Genomic DNA, 21,870 nt, shown 5'->3' on the forward strand with positions numbered 1-21,870 from the left:
AGATGTCAGAGCTGGGAGGGGCCTTAGAACACAGGATGTCAGAGCTGGGAGGGCCCTTAGAACACAGGATGTCAGAGCTGGGAGGGCCTTAGAACACAGGATGTCAGAGCTGAGAGGGCCCTTAGAACACACAATGTTAGAGCTAGGCAATCCTACTATATCTCCCTTGTTGTCATTCAGTCGTTTCAGTCATGTCTGACTCTTCACGACCCCATTTGGGGTTTTCTTGGCAAAGATACTGGCGTGGTTTGTCATTTCCTCCTCCAGCTCATTTTAGAATGAGGAAACTGAGGCAAGCAGAATTAAATGACTTGTCCAGGGTCAACACAGCTAGCAAGTGTCTGAGCCTGGATTTGAACTCCGGTCTTCCCGGCATTCTATTCACTTCACCACCTACCTGCTCTATATCTCCCTTATCAACTCACTACCCCACCTTCTGCAGCTTTTCATTCCCCCTCAAACCTTCCATGGCTCCCCTTCCCACTTTCTTATCTGAGAACCTTGCCTTATATTTTACAAAAAAAATTGAGGCCATTCTCCACAAACTCCCTATTCTCTCCTCCCCATTTTCTATATCTTAAGTGCCTTATGCTGCTTTCTCCTTCACTCTTGTCTCACGTGATGAAGCGGCCTTATTCCTTTCTTAGGCTAACCCCTCTGCTCATTCAAGCGATCCCATTCTATCCCATCTCCTCCCACAGATTGTCCCCTCTGTCATCCCCACTCTTCTACTTATTTTCAATCTCTCCCCTTAGACTGACTCATTTCCTACCACCCACAAACATGTCCACGTCTCCCCAATCCTGAAAAAACCCTCACTTGATCCTTCCATCCCCACTATCATCCTATATCTCTTCTCTTTGCAGCTAAACTCCTGAAAGAGGGCATCTACAATAGGCATCTCAACTTTCTCTTCTCTCACTCTCTAAACTCCTTACAGGCTTGTTTCTGACCGTATCATGCCACCCAAACCGCTCTCTCCAAAGTTACTAACGATCTCTTAGTTGCCAGACCCAGTGGCCTTTTCTGACACTGTTGATCACTCTCTCTCCTCCTTGATACTGTCTTCTCTCTAGGTTTTCAGGACACCTCTCCATCCTGGTTTTCCTCCTGTCCCTCTGACAATTCCTTCTCAGTGTCCTTTGCTGGATCCTTATCCAGATCATGCCCTCTAACCATAGGTGTCCCTCAGGGTTCTGTTCTGGGCTACCTTCTCTTCTCTTCTTCTATACTACTTCACTTGGTGATCTCATCAGCTCCCATGGACTTAATGACCATTTCCACGTTGATGATTCTCAAATCCTGCTCTCTGCTGACCTCCAGTTTTACACATCCAACTGCCATTCAGACATTTGTAACTGGATGTCCAGTAGACATCTTAAACTCAGTATGTCCAAAACCAGAACTCCTTATCTCTCCCCCTAAACCCTCCCCTTTTCCTACCTTCCTATTAATCTAGAGGCAATACCATCCTCCCAGTCCCTCAGTCTCACAACCTAAATGTCATCCTGGATTCCTCACTCCCTTTTACCTCCTCCCCCCATATCCAAGCTGTTGCCAAGGCCTGTTGACTTCACCTTTGCAACATCTCCCAAATATGCCCCTTCTTTCCTCTGACACTGCTACGACCCTAGTGAAGACTCTTGTCATCTTTGCCTGGGCTATTGCAATAATTTACTGGTGTGTCTGTCTTCCTCTTCATCTCTCCCTGCTTCAACCCATCCTCCATTCAGCCACTAAAGAGATTTTCCTAAAGTGGAGGTCTGATCATATCAATCCTCCATTCAATAAACTTCACTGGCTCCCTGTGGCTTTCAGTTTCATTATACAAAATGCTCTGTTTGGCATTCAAAGACCTCCATAACTTAGTCCCTTCCTACCTTCCCAGTCTTCTTACACCTTACGTCCTGACAGGTGCTCTTCAATCCAGTGGCATTTGCCTCTTGGCTGTTCTGACAGCAAGACACTCCATTTCTCTGGTCTGGGCATTTTCTCTGATTATTCCCTATGTCTGGGATACTCCCCTCCTCCACTCTCACTGCTGACCTCCTTGGCTTCCTTTAAGTCTCAACTAAAATCCCACTTTCTACAGGAAACCTTCTCTAGCCCCTCTTAATTCCAGTGTCTTCCTTATTTTTAATTATTATTATTACATAATACATATTATATTATAAAAATAATTTCCTATTTATACTTTATGTAGCTTGCTTTGTATAAATTTGTTTGCATGTTGTCTCTCCTGTTAGATTGTAAACTCCTCAAGAACAGGGACTGGTTTGTTTGTTTTTTTGCCTCTTTTTGTACCCCTAAGTATAGTTCCTAGCACATAGTAGTCACTTAAATATTTATTGATTGATTGGTTGATGGATTGAAAGTGTGTCCCAAGGAAGTAAAATAAATGAATCATATTAAGTAAGGGCCAAAGGTGAGATTTAGACTCAGATCCTTTAGTGCTCCTTCCACTATACCAGCATAGGGAGCTGGTATAGGGAGACATAGGCCAGAAGACAGAAAGGGCAGGATAGTGGAGGCAATGATGTAGGAGGAGAAGCCTTGGAGGAAGAGGAACCACTGGGGATAGGAGATCTATGGAGAAGTACTTGGAGTGGGAGGTAGGGAATGAGGGATAAGAAAGAGGAGCCCTGGAAAATATGGAATGATGGTAGGGGATGAGAGGTTACAGGAAGAGGAGGAGGTGCCTGAGGAAGGAGAAGGGATGGGTGAGGGAAGATGGAGATGGTGCCTTGAAGGACGGACAAGTAGGTGGAGGAAGGGGGAGGGGTAAGAAGGCAACATAGGTGAGGAAGGGAAGAGAATGGGCAGGGTGGGGGTGCTCACCAGGTTCAATCTCGCACTCCATATCAGCCAACTGCTCAAAGTCTTTGATGATGGCCTTGGCAGCCAAGTGGTGGACGGTCCTTCTCCAGAGGTCTCCGTCATACTCGCTGTCATTGTCGATGCTGTCAGGGATCTGCAGCTCCTGGTTCAGGGCTCCCAGGTCGAAGACTACCTCCCACTGCACAGGCTTGTTATTCGTTATGCCTTTGACCACAGCCTTGCAGATAGATCGGGAGGCCAGGCGGCAGCCAAGCCGCACCTTCGGCGTGGCCTGAGATGATGCATCCCCTTTGGAGGGGGACTCCTGCTCTGGCTCCAGCTCTGACTCGAAGGGACAGGAGGGGTCCTGAGGTGGCGCTATTGATGGGGAATAGACAGAATTCAGGGGAAGGGTGTTACTATCCAACCCACTAAAGGGCTTTCCTGGAACCCAAACAGACATTCACAGAGGAATGTTCAGTTTATTTATTTTTTTTTTAAGTCGTGTCTGACTCTTCGTGACCCCACTGGGGTTTTCTTAGCAAAGATACTGGAGTGGTTTGCCATTTCCTACTCCAGCTCATTTTACAGATGAGGAAATTGAGGCAAACAGGGTTAAGTGACTTGCTCAGGGTCACACAGCTAGCAAGTGTCTGAGGCCAGAAGAATCTTCTTGACTCCAGGTCCGGCACTAATCACCTATAGTATGTCTGAAATCGTGTGTTGGGGTGTAAGGGAAAGGTGGGATTTTGTGTTTGCTTCCATCTGCTCTCCCTGATTGGTGCCGCCTGGTTGACCACACCCATTGGCCCTGTGGCCCTACCCACTCTCCCTAACTGGGACCCGCCCAGTCTTGGAGAGCCATCGTTCCACCCTAGTTTATTAAGCGCTTTCACACACGGCTTCCTCCACCAGTCTTCTTCCCACCACCTCGCCCTTCTCACCCTGGTCCCCGAGGCTGTGGCTGTCGGAGGAGGAGGATTTCAAGGAGAGGACGGTGTCCCACTGGTCTTGGTGTTTCACTGGGCCCTGGGACTGGCCCTCAGTCCAGCGCGGGGAGGACAGGTAGCCTGGGCGTGACAAGGACTTCCGAGGACTCCCCACGATCCTGAGTGGTTGGAGTTCTGGGCTGATACATCTCGAGTGCTGTGATGGGGGTAGGAGAGTGAGAATGTGAGTCCCGATGGGGGGAGTTGATGCGGAGGGACTCTAATGCTAATCATCACCTCCTTCCCCAGCCCCATTCCCGTGCCCCAGCGTGCCCTGCTCTTCCTCAACCCTCAGGCGCCCCTTGCCTACCCTGAAAGAACCTAAACCTAAACCTAGGTTACCATATAACCTAAAACTAGGGAAAATCCACAAAGCAATCTACTTGGCTACAGAGTACCTCACTGTGTCTGCAGCAGATTTGTCTTCCATGCTCTGTTGGGTTGAGACTAATATTAAAATAAATTGTAATACCTCCTCTGAACAATCACGGATTTTTGACTTGATTTCACATGTGTTGGGCTAATAGACTTGAGTACTGTCAGCCAGAGCATCCCAGAGTCTAAAGGCTGAAAAACTCTCGGCAGCCATCTGGTCCACCCCCTACCAGAAAGGAGCCCCTCTCCTCACTATAACATTCCTGACAAAGGGTCCCTTAGCCTCCGCTTGAAGACCTCCAAGGAAAGGAAACCCACCGACTCTTGCCCATCCCACTTTCTGAGAACCCTAATTATTAACAAGTTTTTCCTGATATCCAGCACAAATTTCCCACTTCCCGACTTCCACCCACTGTGCCAAGTTCTGCTCTGTGGGGCCAAACAATAAGTTTTATCCATTTCCCCATGTTTTAACCCTTCATTGTCTTGTAGGATGCCTGTCATTTCCCCTCAAGTTTTCTCTTCTCCAGACTAATAGCTCCATTCTCTTGAATTAATCCTCATATGGCATGGAATGTAGACCCTTCTCCACCCCAGTTGCCCTCTTTAATTGTGATGTCCAGACCTGAACAGATTTACCAGCCCAGAGCACACAAAAACTCATCTCTTCATTCCTAGGAGCTCTCCTTCTCTTAATGCATTACAAGATCACCTTAGTTTTTTGGGGCTACCACATCACACTGCTGACTATTGAGCTTGTGGTCCACTAAAACCTCCAGATCTTTTAAAAGAATTGCTAACAGCATTTATTCTTTTACTTGGAAAGGTTTTTTTTTTTTCATCCAGAGGGTAAGACTGTAATACATTTAATTCCTCTGAAATGTCAAGTTATTCAATTTGGTCCAATGTTCTAGCCTGTCAATATCACCTTGTCTCTTCACTCAGTCCAGTTCTTCAGAAGGTTAGCTATACCTCTCAGCTTTGTGACTGACCTGACACAAAAGTGTGCCAAGTATGCCTTCATGCTGAAGTTGACCAAGGAGACACCATCCCAGAATTTAGTACAGTTCTCTGCCAGTGATTGCCTGATGATGGCTGGGAGTAAGGGAAGGATGAATAGAGTGTTTGGGGAGGGGTGTGAGAAAGGAGAGATGGGGAAAGGAGGAGAAATGAGGGATAGGAAAGGGAGAGCTCGAGAGTGGAGGAGAGTACCTGAGACACACAGAGAGTTTCTCCCCAGGATGTCCTCAATGCTTGCTGTCTTTAATAGCTTTGTACTCAGGGCTGGGAGATGACAGGAAACCTCTTGGGCTTTCCTCCCACACTGCTCTCCTTTCACAAGCTTGTTGTTTCAGTCAGATTGGGATGCTGCCATTAGCTGTTTCTCCCCTCTGGGTCTTTACTCATCATGTCCTCTGAAATGGATTCCCTGCTGGCCCTTTCTATCTCTTAATCTTTCTTTCTCCAGGTCCCAGCTCAGGTACCACTTCCTCCATAAAGCCTTCCTCAATACTCTGCCCCCTTCTCCCCTGCCACTGGAAGTCATCTTTCTCTGTCACTGAATAGCTCATGGTACTTTGTTTGGTCCTCTCAGAAGTGGATGGGGCCTAAGAGGTCACAGGATCATCAGATATGATAGATTTAGATTAAGAAGAGACCTTAGAAGTCATCTCGACCAATCCCCTCTATTTTACAGATGAGGACATTGAGTACCAGGTTGAGTGACTTGCCTGTTCATAGTCATAGTGATTGTCAGATATGGAATTTGAACTCAGCTCTTCTGGTTCTAATCTCTTGTGATGTTGCCTTCTTAATTAGTAATTTTTTTTGGAAGTTGTTTCCCCAATACCTGGGACTCAGCCTGCCACAGGCAGGGCTCTGTATCGAGATGGTCTAGCAGATCCTGCCCTTGAGTTTTCCGAAGGAGGTACTTCCCTGCTATGATGGCGGAGTCACTGCTGGTTGGGGTTCTGCGGCATGATTTGAGTTCAGGAATCTGGTTGGTGCTGTACGCTCGACGGCGCATGGAGTGATCTACTCATGGAGAGGAGGTGGGATGGTGTTAGAGACCCAGGGAATAGGGAAGGTGAAATCGGAGAGATGAGTCTGTCCTGGAGCCAAGCTATAGGATGTAAAGTTAGAGTCTGCAAACATATTAGAACCAGAGGATTTGGAGATGATCAGAGATCATCTAGGTCCATGCCCCTACCATCCCCCCCCATTTTACACATGAGAAAACGGAGCCTCAGAGAAGATAGTGGCTGCCATGTTGGCAAGAGTAATGGCTATGGAGTCAGAAGACCTGGATTTGAATCCTGGCTCAAAGAATTTCTCCTGGTTTTACCCTAGGCAAGTCTGAACTTCAGTTTCCCCTATCCATAAAAAATGCCTACATATATCCCAAGGGACAATGAAGAAAGTGTTTTATAAATCTCAAAGCACTACAGAAATGTGGACCATGATTATTGAGAGGTATTAGGCCCTGAGGTCCGCTAACTTTCATTTCTCATCTCACAGAGCTGCTTCCCTGAGCTGTTTTTGCTGATAGCAATTGAAAGATATCATGGTAGGGCTACTGAGGGAATATGGTGACTTCCAAGATCTGGATTTTAGTCCTGATTGTTTGCAAACTAACTTGCTGTGTGACCTTATCAAATCATTTCACTAACTCTCTGCACCTCAGTTTGCTTATCTGTCATATGGGAATAATAATCCTAGCCTTGACTATCTCATGGCGAGGACTCAAAGAGATAATGGCTGTGAAAGCCCTTCGACCAAGTTGAATGTGCCAATCAAATGAAAGGTAATAAATTACAATAACGTCCCAAAGTTGAGGTAGTCATCTCTGGTTACAAAATGAATGGGTTGAGTGCCTTTAGTGCTTGGAGCAGCCCCAACAGAACAGGTCATCCAACAGGACAGTGATTATTATAAGTATACCCTCTCCAGGTCTGGAATGAAGTGGGCAAGGCTGTGGCTGGGAGAGACTTCATTCAGTAAGCTAGCATTGATTAAGGACTTACTATATGTCAGACACTCTGTAAGTTGCTGGAGTTCAAAATACAGAATGCCAGAGACAGCAGGGCCCTTAGAATATAAAATATTAGAGCTGGAGAGGGCATCATACCTTAGAATAACAGAGCTGGAAGAGCTCTTAGAACATAGAATGTTAGAGATGGAAGGGACCTTAGAATGTCAGACATGGAAGGGAACTTAGAACATGGAATGTTAATGCTAGAAGGGATCTCAGGACATAGAATATTATGGATGGAAAGGACCTTAAACCTTAGAATATCTGGAAGGGAACTTAGAATGTGTAATGGTAACGCTGGAAGGAGTCCTTAGAACATAGAATGTTAGAACTGGAAAGTCCTTTAGAACATAAAATATTAGTACAAAGAACACTAAGAGATAGCAAGGACCTTAGGCAAGGGTGAGGAACCTGTGACCTCAAGGCCACATGTGACCCTCTAGGTCTTCAAGTGCGGTCCTTTGACTGAATCCAAACTTCACAAAACAAATCCCCCTAATAAAGGATTTGTTCAGTAAAACTTGGACTCAGTCAAAAGGCAACACATGGCCTTGAGGTTGCAGGTTCCCCACCCCTGACATAGAACGTCATATTGGAGCTGGAAGACATAGAATATTAGAACTCAAAAGCACCTGAAAGATTATCTAGTCCAGATCTGTCAATGTATAGATTAGAACAACGGGATCCAAAGAAGGAAAACATGCCACCCAAGTTTATACTACAAGTTAGTGGCACAGCTGGAAGGGGTTTTTCTACTGACTGCCTCCTGATGTTTTCCCAAAGATACTCCCAGGTTCTAAGATCTCTTACCCTCCTCCCCAAACTAAAGATACACTTGGGTCAATCCTGCCCATCCCATCCCTCTTGCTGAGGGTCAAGCTGCTTAGGAAGAGGATGTGTTTATAGGACTGACCTCGGACCAGGTTGGCATCTCTGATGAATGCTGGTGTATACTGGCCCTTCTGGGATGCACTGAATGCCAGGGCCTCTTCGGTGCAGTCCCCACTCTCTGGAGCAGATCCCTTGTCCTGGGAATAGTAGAACACAGAGCTCTGGGAGCGTGGTGCACCGTGATGATGACTCTGGCCGTAGGGAACAGTAGGAGAGAAAACAAAGGTCCGGGAATTAGGAGAGAATCAAGGAGGAATTTCAAGTCATCAGAGGCACTCATCAGGCAACAGTACTTTAGCTAAAATCCTACCTAAAGGCAAGACACAGGGACTGGATTAGCTTCCTCCTCCCCTTTAAGCCCTAGTGGGTCATGCTGTGGGGCTTCATCTTGGCCAAGGAGCTCAGACCCAGCAAAGTATCTGCAGAGCGAGTCTGGTGTCAACTTTGTTACTGCATCACGCTATCACCTCTTAACTCATTCAACACCCCAATTAAATGGGAGCAACAATCTGCCCCGCCCCGCCCCAGGACACCTGGTACTTTCTCTTCTACGTGCTTTTGCTTCTTCCATTTCTTATGCCTTTTTTCTTCCCTCCTACTGAATTCACCCCTGTAAAACCCAACTTAAATTCCATGTCCTCCATGAAGCTTTCCTTAATCCCAGTTGTTGGTTATGACTTTTCTTTTTAGACCTCGCCCAGAAATGTGTTTATGGTTCCCTAATGCTGTGACAAGCACGGAATATTGTACATAACTGTTCATACAGGATGGACTGGAGTGGATAGTCTCCTTGGGCAGGCCTTCAGTCTTGACTTTCAAATTGGACTCCTAGAATCTTGGAGCTGAAAGGAACTACAGACGTTATCTAGTCCAACCCATACTTGTCTGCATTCCTTCCTTATCTTCTGTATCATGCAAAACCTTTATAATTCCATGTAATCACACTATCAATTCCCCAATGGATGAACAAAGGATATGAACAGGCAGTTTTCTGATGAAGAAATTAAAACTATCTATAGTCATATGAAAAATGCTATAAATCACTATTGATTAGAGAAATGCAAATTAAAACAACTCTGAGGTACCACCTCACACTTACCAGATTGGCTAATATGACAGAAAAGGGAAATGATAAATGTTGGAGAAGATGTGGGAAAATTGGGACACTAATGAATTGTTGATGGAGTTGTGAACAGATCCAGCCATCCTGGACAACAATTTGGAACTATGCCCAAAGGGCAATCAAACTGTGCATACCCTTTGATCCAGCAATACCACTACTGGATCTGTATCTCAAAGAGATCATAAAAAAGGGGGAAAGGACCCACATGTACAAAAATATATGATGGCAAAGAATTGAAAATTGAGGGGATGCCCATCAACTGGGGAATGGCTGAACAAGTTGTGGTATATGAATGTAATGGAATACAATTGTGCGATAAGAAAGGATGAGCAGGCAGATTTCAGAAAAACCTGGAAATATTTACATGAACTGATGCTGAGTGAAGTGAGTAGAACCAGGAGAACACTGTACATAGTAACAGTAACATTGTATGATGATCAACTGTGATTGACTTAGCTGTTCTCAGCAACATTATGATCCTACACAATTCCAAAAGGCTCATGATGGAAAATGCTATCCACACCCAGAGAAAGAACTGATGTATGTTTGTATGTATGTAGGAACTATTTTCACTTTTTTTTTGTTTTTTTCCCTTTTGTTCGGTTTCTTCTTTTACAAAATGACTAATATGGAAATACGTCCAACATGATCGTACATGTATAACCTATATCAGATTGCTTGCTGTCTTGGGGAGGGAGGATGGAAGGGAGGGAGGGAGAAAAATATGAAATTCAAAATCTTATAAAAATGAATTTTAAAACTATCTTGACACATAATTGGAGCAATAAAATACTATTAAAATTATCTTTTATCTTTTGGGATCGCTGCTATACCTTGTTTAGCTACAGAATTTCCCCCTAGCCATAGCTTGAGAAGTACTTTATCTGGCTTCCTTTTAATTTCTTTCTTATGATGTGATCATTAATATTTAGGTCACATGTCCATTTTGGTTTTATTGTGGTACATGGTGTAAGATGTAGGACTAAGCTAAATTTCTGCCAGACTGCATTCCAGTTTTCCCAACAGTTCTTGTCAAATGGAGTACTTCCCTCCAACACTTAATGCTCTCAGGTCTATCACATTGAGTTGTTGAGTTCAATTTTTTTTCCTTCTGATTCATTGAAGCATGTACTTAGAACCAGAAGGGACCTCAGAAGCTGTCCACTCTAACTCCATCATTTTACATGGGAGGACGTTGAGACCCAGAGAGTTGAAGTGACTCATATAGTAAGGTCGCGCAGGTAGATAGAGGTGGAATTAGAGCCCAGGTCTTCTGACTTTGAATCCAGGGCTCTTTTCCTGCTCTACCATGGCTCCTCCTTAGCTAGTCTGAACCTCTGATTGACTTTCCTACTTATGTCATTGTGTATTTGAGCAGGAATCCCCTCAATCACATCTAGCAAGGCAAAGTGTTGTAACGTCAAGAACACAGGATTTGTAGTTAGGTGACCAGAGATTGAATCCTGCGGCTCTGCTCCCTGTGTGAATGTAGGCTAGTCACAACTTCTTGGGACCCAAGTTTCCTAATCTACAAGACCGAGGGCACGGTTGGACAGGCTGAAGCCTGTCTCTGAAGCACCTTCCAGTACTAAATTTCAGATCCCCAACAAATGATCTTCCCACTTCTGCTTTGGAGAGTTCCAATGATGAAGAACTCACGATCTCCCAAGGTAGCTCATTCTGCTTTGGCACAGTAAATAGTGAGAAAGTATTTCTTTACAACCAGCCTAAATTTGATTCTACAACTTCCACCCTCTGTCCATAATCCTTCTTCCGGGGGCAGGGAAAGAAGCCTAGTAATAACTGATATCTGTACAAACTCTTTAAAGTATTGTTGTTGTTTGTCCTTAGTTTTTAAAGAGCACTAATGACAACAAGGGATGATGTCTCGGACTGGTACATGAATCGGATTTAAGTGAGACAGAGTTGCACAAAGTCATCGGCCTCACTCTCTCTTCCAGAGTCATAGAAATCCAGGGGTAGGACAGAAGACAAGACAGCTGGCCGTGGCCTGGGCTGCTGTGGATGACCTTGGCACCTTCAATGTCTGACCAAGCTCTATGTGCTCCGCAGAGCCTGCTTCAGCTGCCTTTATGTCGTTCTCATCATTCCACTGGGGGAAATCTTCACGTGCTTAGGGTAGACACCCTGCTAACTTACCCAAAAGTCTGAGGCCTGTTGGTTACCCTCCACTTGATTTAGCCTGTTAGCAGAGAGGCATTACTGGGTTGTGGCCACTGCGCATGCTAAAGCTTCTTGGAGCTACAAGGAAGAGTTGGCTGGTGGGTGGCCACCAAAGATGGGTGAACAGGCCTGAAAAGGGCTCAGCATCCATCACAGAAGAGGTGTTAGTCCTCTTTGAACTCCACATCCACTGAACATGCATACTATATATACATAATGCTTACAGATATAAAGGTTTACATAGTCACCTTCCCCATTCCCCCACTACCACCTCAGGTAAGGTCCTCATTATCTCTTGACTAGATTCCCTTTCATTTTTTTTTAGGCAATTGGGGTTAAGTGACTAGTCCAGGGTTACACAACCAGTAAGTGTCAAATGTTTGGTCTGAGGCCGGATTTGAACTCAGGTCCTCCTGACTTTAGGGCCGGTGCTCTATCCACTGCGCCACCTAGCTGGCCCCTAAATTCCCTTTCTTTTTTTTGCCTTTTTTTTTAAAGTGAGGCAATTGGGGTTAAGTGACTTGCCCAAGGTCACACAGCTAGTAAGTGTTAAGTGTCTGAGGCTGGATTTGAATTCAGGTCCTCCTGACTCCAAGGCCAGAGCTCTATTCACTGCGCCATCTAGCTGCCCCCTAGATTCCCTTTCTATTCTAGTCTGTGCATACATCTCCTCTGCCAAAGGAATTTTCCTTAAGTGCAAACCTGACCATATGCCTTCTCTACTTAACCCACCCCAGGGACTTTCTATTGCCTCTAGAATAAAAATATCAAATCCTCAGTTTAGCTTTTAAAATCCTAAAAAATCTGATCCCCAAATTTTTCATCCTCATTGGTCTTTATTTCCTTGTCTGTTCTCAGTGACTCAGCCAAACTGGCCTTCTCATTGTTCCTGACTCATGACATTCCATCTCCAGGTTCCACGTCTTTGCACTGGCCATTCCCCATGCCTGGGATGCCCTCCTACTTCACCTCATAGAGTCTCCGCCTTCCAAACGCAGCTCAGGCACCACCTTCTGTGTGAAGACTTTCCTGATCTCCGATGTGTAGCCCTTACTCCCAAAGAACCTTAAATTGAACGACTTTGTGTGTATATAAGTGTGTGTACACACACATATATATATATATATATAAACTTTATATTTATGCATATATTTGTTATAATCCCTATTACTCATTGATAGTACACATTGTCTCATCCCTTATATTTGTGTCCTCAGGCCATACTACTATGCCTGGCGCACATTAGGCACTTAATAAATATTGGATGATTTATTTGATTTTAATTGTTTGATCCTCACAACGACCCTGGGAGGTAAGTGCTATTATTGTCCCCATTTTACAGATGAGAAAACTGAGGCAAACAGAGGTTAAGTGACTTACCCAGTGTCACACAGCTAATAAGTGTCTGAGGTTGGATTTGAACTCAGGTCTTTCTGAGTGTAGGCCTTTCCTCTATCTGCTGTACCACTTAGTTGCCCCGTAGTTGCAAAGCTAGTATGGGGCAGAGCATGGATTTGAACCTGGGTCCATATGATCCCTAGACCAGTGATCTTCCCACTACTCCACAATGACTCCAGCTCCTCTTCCTCCCTGTGACAGCCTCTCTTGTGGTGATGTACTGTAAGACTGGGTAATGCTTGTGTTTCTGTTATGGCTAAGTGACCTCTATCCATGATCAAAGGGCAGGCTAGGCTCCCTCCTGGAAGAGAAGGAATGTTCCTTAAAAACCAACCGAACAAACAAACAAACAAACAAGCAAACAAAATAAGATAAAACAAAACTGGAAGGGCTTCAATTCAAAAGCAAAAAAAAAGTTGCTGGAAAGGAAAAAAGGAAATTCTGATGTATGCCAGGAGTTTGGAGGGCAGGAGAACATGATGCAGAAGAGAGACTCAAGAGGGATGCTGGAACATCTGGGATTAACAAACAGAAACAAACTGTCTCTTCTCTGAGCAATGATGCCATGGATCTACAAGCACTATCAGATGAGAGACCCAGGAAAGGGCAGAAGAGGAAGGGACAATAAGTGGGGGCTGATAATCCTCTCATGAGAGGTTCTGAGGTAGAGAGGTCTGCCATCTTCTTGGGCCACGCGTCTAAGGTATGACAGAGAACCTCCCAAGACTAGTTAAACAAAATAAATAACAACAAATTCTAGTGATTCATGTGGGGAAAATGATAATGATAGAAGAAATCTAGAAAGAATTTCTGAGGATTATTAAGTCTTGGGCATGTAGCTGGACACTTTAGGGATATAAATTGTAGTTTCTTCATTGCTGACTATTTAAGGCATGAGCTTTAAAAGAGAAAAGCAGATTTGGGAAGTGAATAATTGGTCACAAAAATGGTGATTGGGAAAGGCATTTGGATTTCTGAACCACAGCATAAAATATAGGAATGACAGGCTCTTGACCAAGGATGGAGTGTATCTAAAAAAAGTTGGTAAAAATATATTTGTCTACAGTTTTGCAATTATAACCAAAAGAGATTTTAATTGAACATGATGGAGAGGAAGAAAACTCCTTGCACCAAAATAGGCTCTACAGAGTAGGAAGAAAGAAGAATAGTAGTAGAGGTATTCACAAATTCACAAAGGACAAAATCCAAGGAATAAACTGACAGTATAGTCCATGGTCTCAGATGACTTCACAAAAGTGCATGAAATGTGTGTAACAAGCAAAAGAAATGAGAGATGCTAATGCATTGAGGAAAAGTAGACTTCGTTGGCATCACTAAGACATCTTGTTGGGATGTGAACTCTGAATGAATTATAGATAGAAGGGCATACCTTATTCAAAAGGAACAGAGTAGATAAAAGGGGAAAGACATTGAATATGCAGAAGAAATTTTCCCTTGAGGAAATACAGGAACTAGAGGTGGGGAACATGGTGGAAAACAATCAGGTAATGATCAACTGGATAAACAAAAACACTGTTATTGGGGTATACAACAAGATCATTGAGATGGGAAAAAGAAATAGGTGAGGAGTTTGGGAAACAGATAACAAGCCTGCCAAAGTAGTATGATACATTGGTGATGAGGAACATCAATAACCTGGACACCTAGCTGCTGGAGTTTTCTGTGTGGCTTAAGTAGAATAGTTAATGTTTTCTTGACTGAATGATAACTTCATCCTTCCAAAGGTGAAGGAACCAAGGGTGAGAACTTCTAATCCAAGGTTGATCTCTACCAAAAAGGATGAACTGGTTCCTGGAATCAATGCAATGGGAACCTTGAAACAAAGTTTACTATTTGAGAAAGAAGAGAACAAAGCTGGACATAGGCTACCATGAAGTCTGGATTTTAATAGAACAGGGTTCAAAGGAGATGATCCTCTCACTCTTGTCTGATTTGGTAAGATTGCATGTGGTATACTGTGTTCAATTTTGGGCACCAGAGTCAAGACAAGACGTACTTGGAGAGTATCCAGAGGAGGTCAGTTAAGAGGATGCGAAGCCTCAATTAAAATCATATCATATAACTATGTGAAAGAGCTGGGGATGTTCATCCTGGAGCAGAGAAGACTTAGAGGAGACATGGAGCTACCAAGTATTTGAAGGACGGTCATATGCGAGAGGGATTAATATTGCTCTATTTGGCCCCAGAGCTGGAAGCAAATGCTAGAAGTTGCAAAATAGCATATTCAGACTTGGCGTAAGAAAAAATTTCCAACTATCCTAGCCATTCAAAAGTGGAATAGAAGGTCTTAGAAGGTAAGGAGGTAATGGGTTTCCCATCACTAAAGGTTTTTAAGCAAAGGCTACATACTCATTGGGTAGGATGTAGGAGGAATTCTTGTTCATGGCTGGGTTTCACTAAAGGGACTCTGAGGTCCTAACTCTAAAATTCTATAATTAAAATTTGAAGACAAATACTGATTTGGGAAAATGCAGGGAGTCAGGAATGGTGGGGGGTTTCCAAGCCTTAGAGCATAGAATGTCAGAGCTAGAAGAATCTTAGTGATCATCTAGTCCAGCTCTATCTTTTAAAAGATCAAGACATCCAGACCCAGAGAGAATAAGTGAATTACCCAAGATTGCAGCATAGAGCAAAGATTCAAACCCCATTCACTCCATTCCTAGTCCTTTTTCTCTTTACATCTTCCACTGGCATCCATAGCTCTCCTAAGGATTTGAAATTGGTCTGACTTCTCCACCCTCAATTCTGTGTTGAATGTAAACAGTTGTACTGAGGACTAGGGCAGAAGGAGCAGTACATCCAGGTCAAAGAGGAGTTGTCAAGCCATGACATGTTCCCATCTGTCCCTCTGGCTACTTACAACTCTGGAGCTCTGGTGGTAAGTAGAGCTACACATGATGCCATAGCCCACCAGCCGATCTCCAGGGAAGAGGGAGCTGGAGCTGATAGGTGAGATTAAGACTTCTGTGTTCTTTGGAAAATTCCACTCCACGCTGACATCACTGAGAACAGGGGCCATGGCCTTCTTCAGAGACTTGATCATCTGTAGGAGGTAGGGAGCAGAAGCCATATTCAAGGGCATGCATGGGCATAGAAACTGGCAGGAGATATGTGCAGGAAAAAAGAAAGCATCATTTTGGGAACAGAATATACAAAAATATGGGGGTGTGATGATGGAAGTGGCAGCAAGGATCTTTATGTGTGGATATATCTTTTTCTTTACTTCTCAAAGTGAGAACAGAGTCTCTTAGAATAGGAAAGGACCTTAGAACATTGACTGTCAGAGCAGCAATGGGCCCTAAGGCACAGAATGTCAGTACTGGGGGAGATTGTAGGACACAGAGTGTCAGAAGTGGGAAGGATCCTACAACATAGAGCATCAGAGCAGTAGTAGACCTTAGAAGATAGAACGTCACAGGTGGGGGAGACCTTAGAACATTAGAGCTAAAATAGGCCTTGGAATATAGAATATTAGAACCTGGAGAGATATTAGAAATCATCTAACACAAAGCCTTCATTTTAATGAGGAAGATACTGAGGCCAAGAAAAGTGAAATGATTTGTTTAAAATCAGCTAGTTAGTGGCAGTGTTAGAACCAGAACTGACATATCGGGACTACCAGTCTCTTGGGTTCTTTCCATGACATCACACAGACTTTAGCTCTGAGGATGTCACCAAAATCTGGAAAGCTTTTACCTACTTGTCTGTTACCATGGAAATTTATTCAGGATGGTGCTTATTCATCAACTAATCACATATGTACTGATCCCCTTGACATCCCCACCCTGGGGCATTCTCAGTTGGAATTCCAGGCAAGTGCATGGAAGCTTGGGGCAGGCCTGCTCCAGTCTTGGGTGTTAGAGAGGCTCAGACCAGGCATGGGCATTCTCAAATGACTTCTTTTTGGTCAGGATGACTCAGAGGTTCCTATTACATTGTGATGAAGTCTTTTATGTAGCTACTGAGGCAGAACTACCTGGAGATAATAAGGGGCAATCTTAGCGCCTAGCTCTCTTTTTCTTGGAAGGAAGACTATTGCAGTGGGGATAGGACAGCAGTGAGTTGGATTCTCCCACCTGGCTACCATGTGTCTATGAATGCATGGCGCCTCTGTTCTTTTTGTTTCTCTTGTGTTTATTCTTTCTTCATCTTAGATAAGTGAATAAGAAGATAGAATGGACCATATTTTGACTTGGTGTGGTAAGGCCCATCCAGAGTCAGCAGTAGGGACTTTCAGAGTATCTGTGTTCTATAAAGTTCCAGCCCAATTGACCAAAGAAACAAGTCATCCACTGGGAATCACTGCCTGCAGTGAACTTGGTGAGTACTCTTCAATGATCGAAAAGGACTCCTAGGCTTAGATGTTGCTAAGTGCCCTTTGACCCAACATGTGGTCTACATTTGTGCCTTATGTTTGAGCCCATTCTCCCTAGGGATTGAGATTGTGCACAGGAGAAAGTACACCCTCAGTTTGGGGGAATGTTTCATAACATGTTTCATTCTCTTATTCATTCTCAGTAAGCTGTCTTTCGTAAAGGTTAGTCAATGTCAACTGACTGACTAATACTGGTGGAGCACATGTGATAAAGCTTATGAACGACAGCATTTAAGAGTCACAACTCAAGGTTCTCCTTAGAGCCTGGAGGGGAGCAGTGGTCATCTCCCTTTTGCAGATCCAACCTGCCAGTGTGAGCTGAGAAAGTGAGGGCAGGGGGGATACTCCATGTGGGAGCTCATTAGGGATAAGTCTGGCTCCTCTGCATTTGTAAGGACCTGCTGAAGAGATTCTCCACTTAAGACTTTCATTATTAAATATATAGCCTAGTTTCAGGGATCCACTGAGAGGAACCTTAGAACATAGATGTTAGAACATTCTCAGCAACTTCATACCAAAACAGGGAGAATAATCCTTGTTCTACTGACCTTTTGGAGAGTTTTGGAGGGAGCTAAGCATTTGATTAGAGGCTAAATGCAATAGTATTTGGAAGAGTGAAAATTGGGGTTGTTATTGTCACTCAGATGATTGAGCCAGTCTCACATGCACACTGACCCTCAGTATCTTCATTTGAAAAGTGGGAATGAGAATCACCAAAGGCGATTCCCTTCAGAGAGGAGAGACATCTGCCCCATCCTCTGAGCTCCTCTGAAGGAGTTGACACCCCCTTCCTCCAAGAAGGTAGGATGCCTGGTGGCAATAGACAATTGGTCTGACAGAATGGCCTGAGAGGAGAGAAGGAGAGAGTGGAAAGGATAGAGTGTAGAGGATAAGGGAGATGAGGGAGGTAAGGGAACTCAGGGTCATGGTGGCCCTCCAACTCACCTTGGGCTGGAGCCTTTCTCCTTGTACCAGGAACTCTGCACTGCCTTTAGATACAGCTGCCAGCCCCTGCACCAGCCTTGGACAGGCTTTTGGACCAATCCCAAAGCTATAGCACCTGTTGGAGATAGGAGGGGAGGAGTGAAGCTGTAATTCCCACTTCCTTCCTTTTCTCCCTATCACTTAGGGAGAATCAAGCAAAAACCTCCCTGGAAGGGAACCTTAGGCAGGCCTTGACTACAAGAATTTTTACTTTAGCACTAAATCATGTGTAAGATTAAAACAAAATTTCTCGGCACCAGAGACACATCTCTCTAATTTTCCAAACCAAAATATCTACCTGCTCATCATTCCTTGATGTATTATCTCTCAGATTAGAATGTAAGCTCCTTGAGGGCAAGGGCTGCCTTTCAATTTTGTATTTGTATCCTCAGTTCTTAGTACAATGCTTGGTATATAGTAAGCCCTTAGTCAATACTTCTAAGTTAATAAAATCATTCATTCATTCATTCATTCATTCATTCATTCATCTAGCACCTCCTATGTACAAATGAAAGAGCAAAACAGCTCCTGATTCCAAGGGGCTTACATTCCACAATTTAATATACATTGAATTTATTGAATGAGCAGAACACCTTCAAAATCTAGACCCTCCCTGTGCATTTTCAGAATTTCTTTGCCCGGGCTTCCCAGAGCTTGTCTTTCTAACCAAGCCTGTATCCCACTCCCCCATCCCCTCCTCCCAACTAACCTGGTGGTGAAAGCATGGCTTCGTACCAACTCCAGCACCTTCCCTGTGTTGTTGACTGAGCCATCAGTGAGAAGAAAGAGTAGGCGTGGGTGGCCTCCATGTGTGGGCTGCCGGGTGACCCATCTGAGTGGGGACAGGATGTTGGTGCCACCCATGTCAGCTTGAAGATGCTGGATGTTTTCACATGCAGTAGTCAAACTCTCCTGAAAGGCAGGAAGAAGAGAGAGAGTCTCTATAGAGGGAGACAGAGAGAGAGAGAGACAAAGACAGAGACAGACACAGAGGTAAAGGCAGAAAGACCTTAGGAGTCACCCAGAAGTTGATCATTTCCTAAGATTCTTAGGGACTGACATACAGATTCTCCCTGGCTTCCAATACTTTTCTGGTCTTTGGGACCAAAGTCTACCTTTTCCATAAGCAGATTCATTGAATCATTGGATCATAGATTTACAGCATGAAAGGAGCTCAGAGATCATCTAGCCTCCCTCACAATTTACAGATGAAGAAACTGAGGCCCAGAGAAATTAAGTGCTTTGTCCAAGGTCACTCAGATAATTTGTGGGAGAGATGGGATTTGAAACCAGATTCTTTGACCCGAAGTACCATGTCCTTTTCACCATACCATGCCACCTCTCTTATGTTAGAATGTTAAAATGGTACAAAGAATGTTAGAACACAGATTGTCCCACATGAAAGGCACCTTAGGAAGGGCATAGCCCAACAACTTCATTCTGTAGATGAAACTGAAGCCACGAGAGGTGAATGGCCTTGGTAGAGACAGAATCAGGAATCAAACCCATGTTCCCTGATTCTCAGACCAGTGTTCCTTTCTTGTGGGGAGTGGTCAGACCTCAACTGTGAAGCAAGGACAAAGACAAAGTAGATTCTTGCCAGGAATAAAGCACCTTCATTTACTAACCAATTCTTCTCCTAAGAGAAGCCTAGAAAATCCCACCTCTTTCAATCAGGAACTCTACTGCTTCATGCTCACAAGCTATCATGTGCCCCCAGTGGCCAGGTTGACAAGCTGACTCAGAAAACTTGGGGGATGGGGAACATCAGCTAAGTTTCCTCTTTCTTCCAAGGCTTCTCCTCCACTTATGGTCTGGAAGAGCTTAAAAGTCAGGATCTGATCCAGACCAGGGTCAAGAAGATCAGGTCCCTGAGCTGCATACAGAATAAGAGACAGATAGAGAAGGCTGTCCCAACAGCTATCATCAAAATCTCTTGGACTTATCTGGGAGCTTTAAGACCCCATGAGGAATGTTTCTGGGTGTGGAGGCCAGCATTCCCTGTTCTCCAAAGATCCGCTATCTGCCTTCCTTTCCACACTATTCTTAATACTTGTGGTTCTTCCAAGCTGTGTGACATTGAGCAAGTCACTTTAACTCTCTCAGTTGCATTTTCCTCATCTGTAAAATGAGGCAGTTGGAGTAGGTGATTTCTAAGGTCCTTGCCAGCTCTAAAATTCTATTTCAAGACCATTTCTGTTTCAAACATTCTATGTTCCTTACAGATCAGCATCCCATGGTCTGTTGGCCCCATGACCCTTCCATGCTGTGCCTTGATGCAGCTACACTGATTGTCCCCCCCCACCCCAGTTATCACTTGTCAGGCCCCACATGACTCACATTTATGTATTGCTTTGTAGCTGACAAAGCATTTTATACATATTGTCTTATCTCATTATATCCTTATCAAATAGCCCCCATGAGTTTTTCAGGCAAGTATTAATGCTTTTGTCATACAGGTGAGGAAGCTCAGGCACAGAGTTCAGTGACTTTCCTAAGGTCTCACAGTGAATTAATGGCAGAGCTGGGACTGAAACTGAGGTCCAGGCCCCATTTTTGGCCCATGACATCCCAGTTGCCTCACTGGGCCTAGAACTTTTGATGGATCTACATGTATGTAAGCATGGGAACGGCCTCATTTAAAATGGTCAGAGCCAGTAGGGCCATGAATTTGAGGACTATACAACTTTCAACAGTTTCCTCAAAAACTCAGCCCCTGCACTTGGCTTGGTTTCTAGTTGGAATGCCACTTCATAAGGCTAGCGATCACAGATTTAGAGCTGGAAGCAACTTTAAAGACCATTAGGTCCAGTCACCTCATTTTTCAGATGAGGAAACTAAATTTCAGAAAACTTAATATACTTGCCCAGGGTCATGTGGCTGGTGTGTAAGGCAGGATTTGGACTCAGTTCTTTCTGACTCCATGTCTATTCATTGTGTTACTTAGCTAAAATAGCTCAGATCAAGTCAAATCAAGAAGCATTTATTAAGTGCCTACTATATGTCAGATACTGTGCTAAGCACTGGAGATATAAAAAAAAAGGCATGAAAAACTGTCCTCGCTCTCAAGGAGCTTACAAAGTCCTTAAAATTCAGGTCTTCCCCTCTCTTTCTTACTACTCAGTCTGGTGGGGGTCAGCCATATTTCTCTTACCTCACTGTAGACCTGACTGGAAGGGAATAAGGTCTTAAAGGTGGAACCAAATCCAATGATGTTGAACAGACATGTTGGCATGAGACTCTTGAGAATGAGTATCAAGGCATCCTGGGTAGGGAAAAAAGGGCTATTAGAACTCTGGGGTCAAAACAAGAGATAAAGAACATTGCGAAATGAAAAATGGATGACTTTGATTACATTAAATTGAAAAGTTTTTGCACAAACAAAACCAATGCAACCAAGATTAGAAGGGAAGCAGAAAGCTTCCTTTTTTTTTTTTACAGCCAGTGTCTCTGATAAAGGCCTCATTTCTAAAATATGTAGAGAACTGAGTTGAATTTATGAGAATACAAATCATTCCCCAATAGATAAATGGTCAAAGGACATGAATAGGCAGTTTTCAGAGGAAGAAATTAAGGTTATCTAAAGTCATATGAAAAAATGCTCTGAATCACTTGATTAGAGAAATGCTAATCAAAACAACTCTGAGGTACCATATCACACCTATCAGATTGGCTAACATGA

The 21,870-nt window shown here is 44.0% G+C and overlaps 1 protein-coding gene across 1 annotated transcript in view; it reads right to left on the reverse strand.

The window, feature by feature from the left end:
• VWA5B1 (von Willebrand factor A domain containing 5B1) overlaps window positions 1–21,870 on the reverse strand; it is a 77,168-nt gene that overhangs the window by 24,553 nt on the left and 30,745 nt on the right. The window contains exons 9-16 of the mRNA XM_027841327.1: window positions 21,343–21,453; window positions 18,898–19,100; window positions 18,150–18,264; window positions 15,690–15,872; window positions 8,126–8,294; window positions 6,031–6,215; window positions 3,762–3,963; window positions 2,839–3,195 (exon numbers count right to left, since the gene is read on the reverse strand). Coding sequence (XP_027697128.1) covers window positions 2,839–3,195; window positions 3,762–3,963; window positions 6,031–6,215; window positions 8,126–8,294; window positions 15,690–15,872; window positions 18,150–18,264; window positions 18,898–19,100; window positions 21,343–21,453 — 1,525 coding nt within the window. The remainder of the gene's footprint in view (window positions 1–2,838; window positions 3,196–3,761; window positions 3,964–6,030; window positions 6,216–8,125; window positions 8,295–15,689; window positions 15,873–18,149; window positions 18,265–18,897; window positions 19,101–21,342; window positions 21,454–21,870) is intronic.

Source organism: Vombatus ursinus, unplaced genomic scaffold, assembly GCF_900497805.2.
Source record: "Vombatus ursinus unplaced genomic scaffold, bare-nosed wombat genome assembly UNPS02014859.1, whole genome shotgun sequence".
NCBI classification, from domain to species: Eukaryota; Metazoa; Chordata; class Mammalia; order Diprotodontia; family Vombatidae; genus Vombatus; species Vombatus ursinus.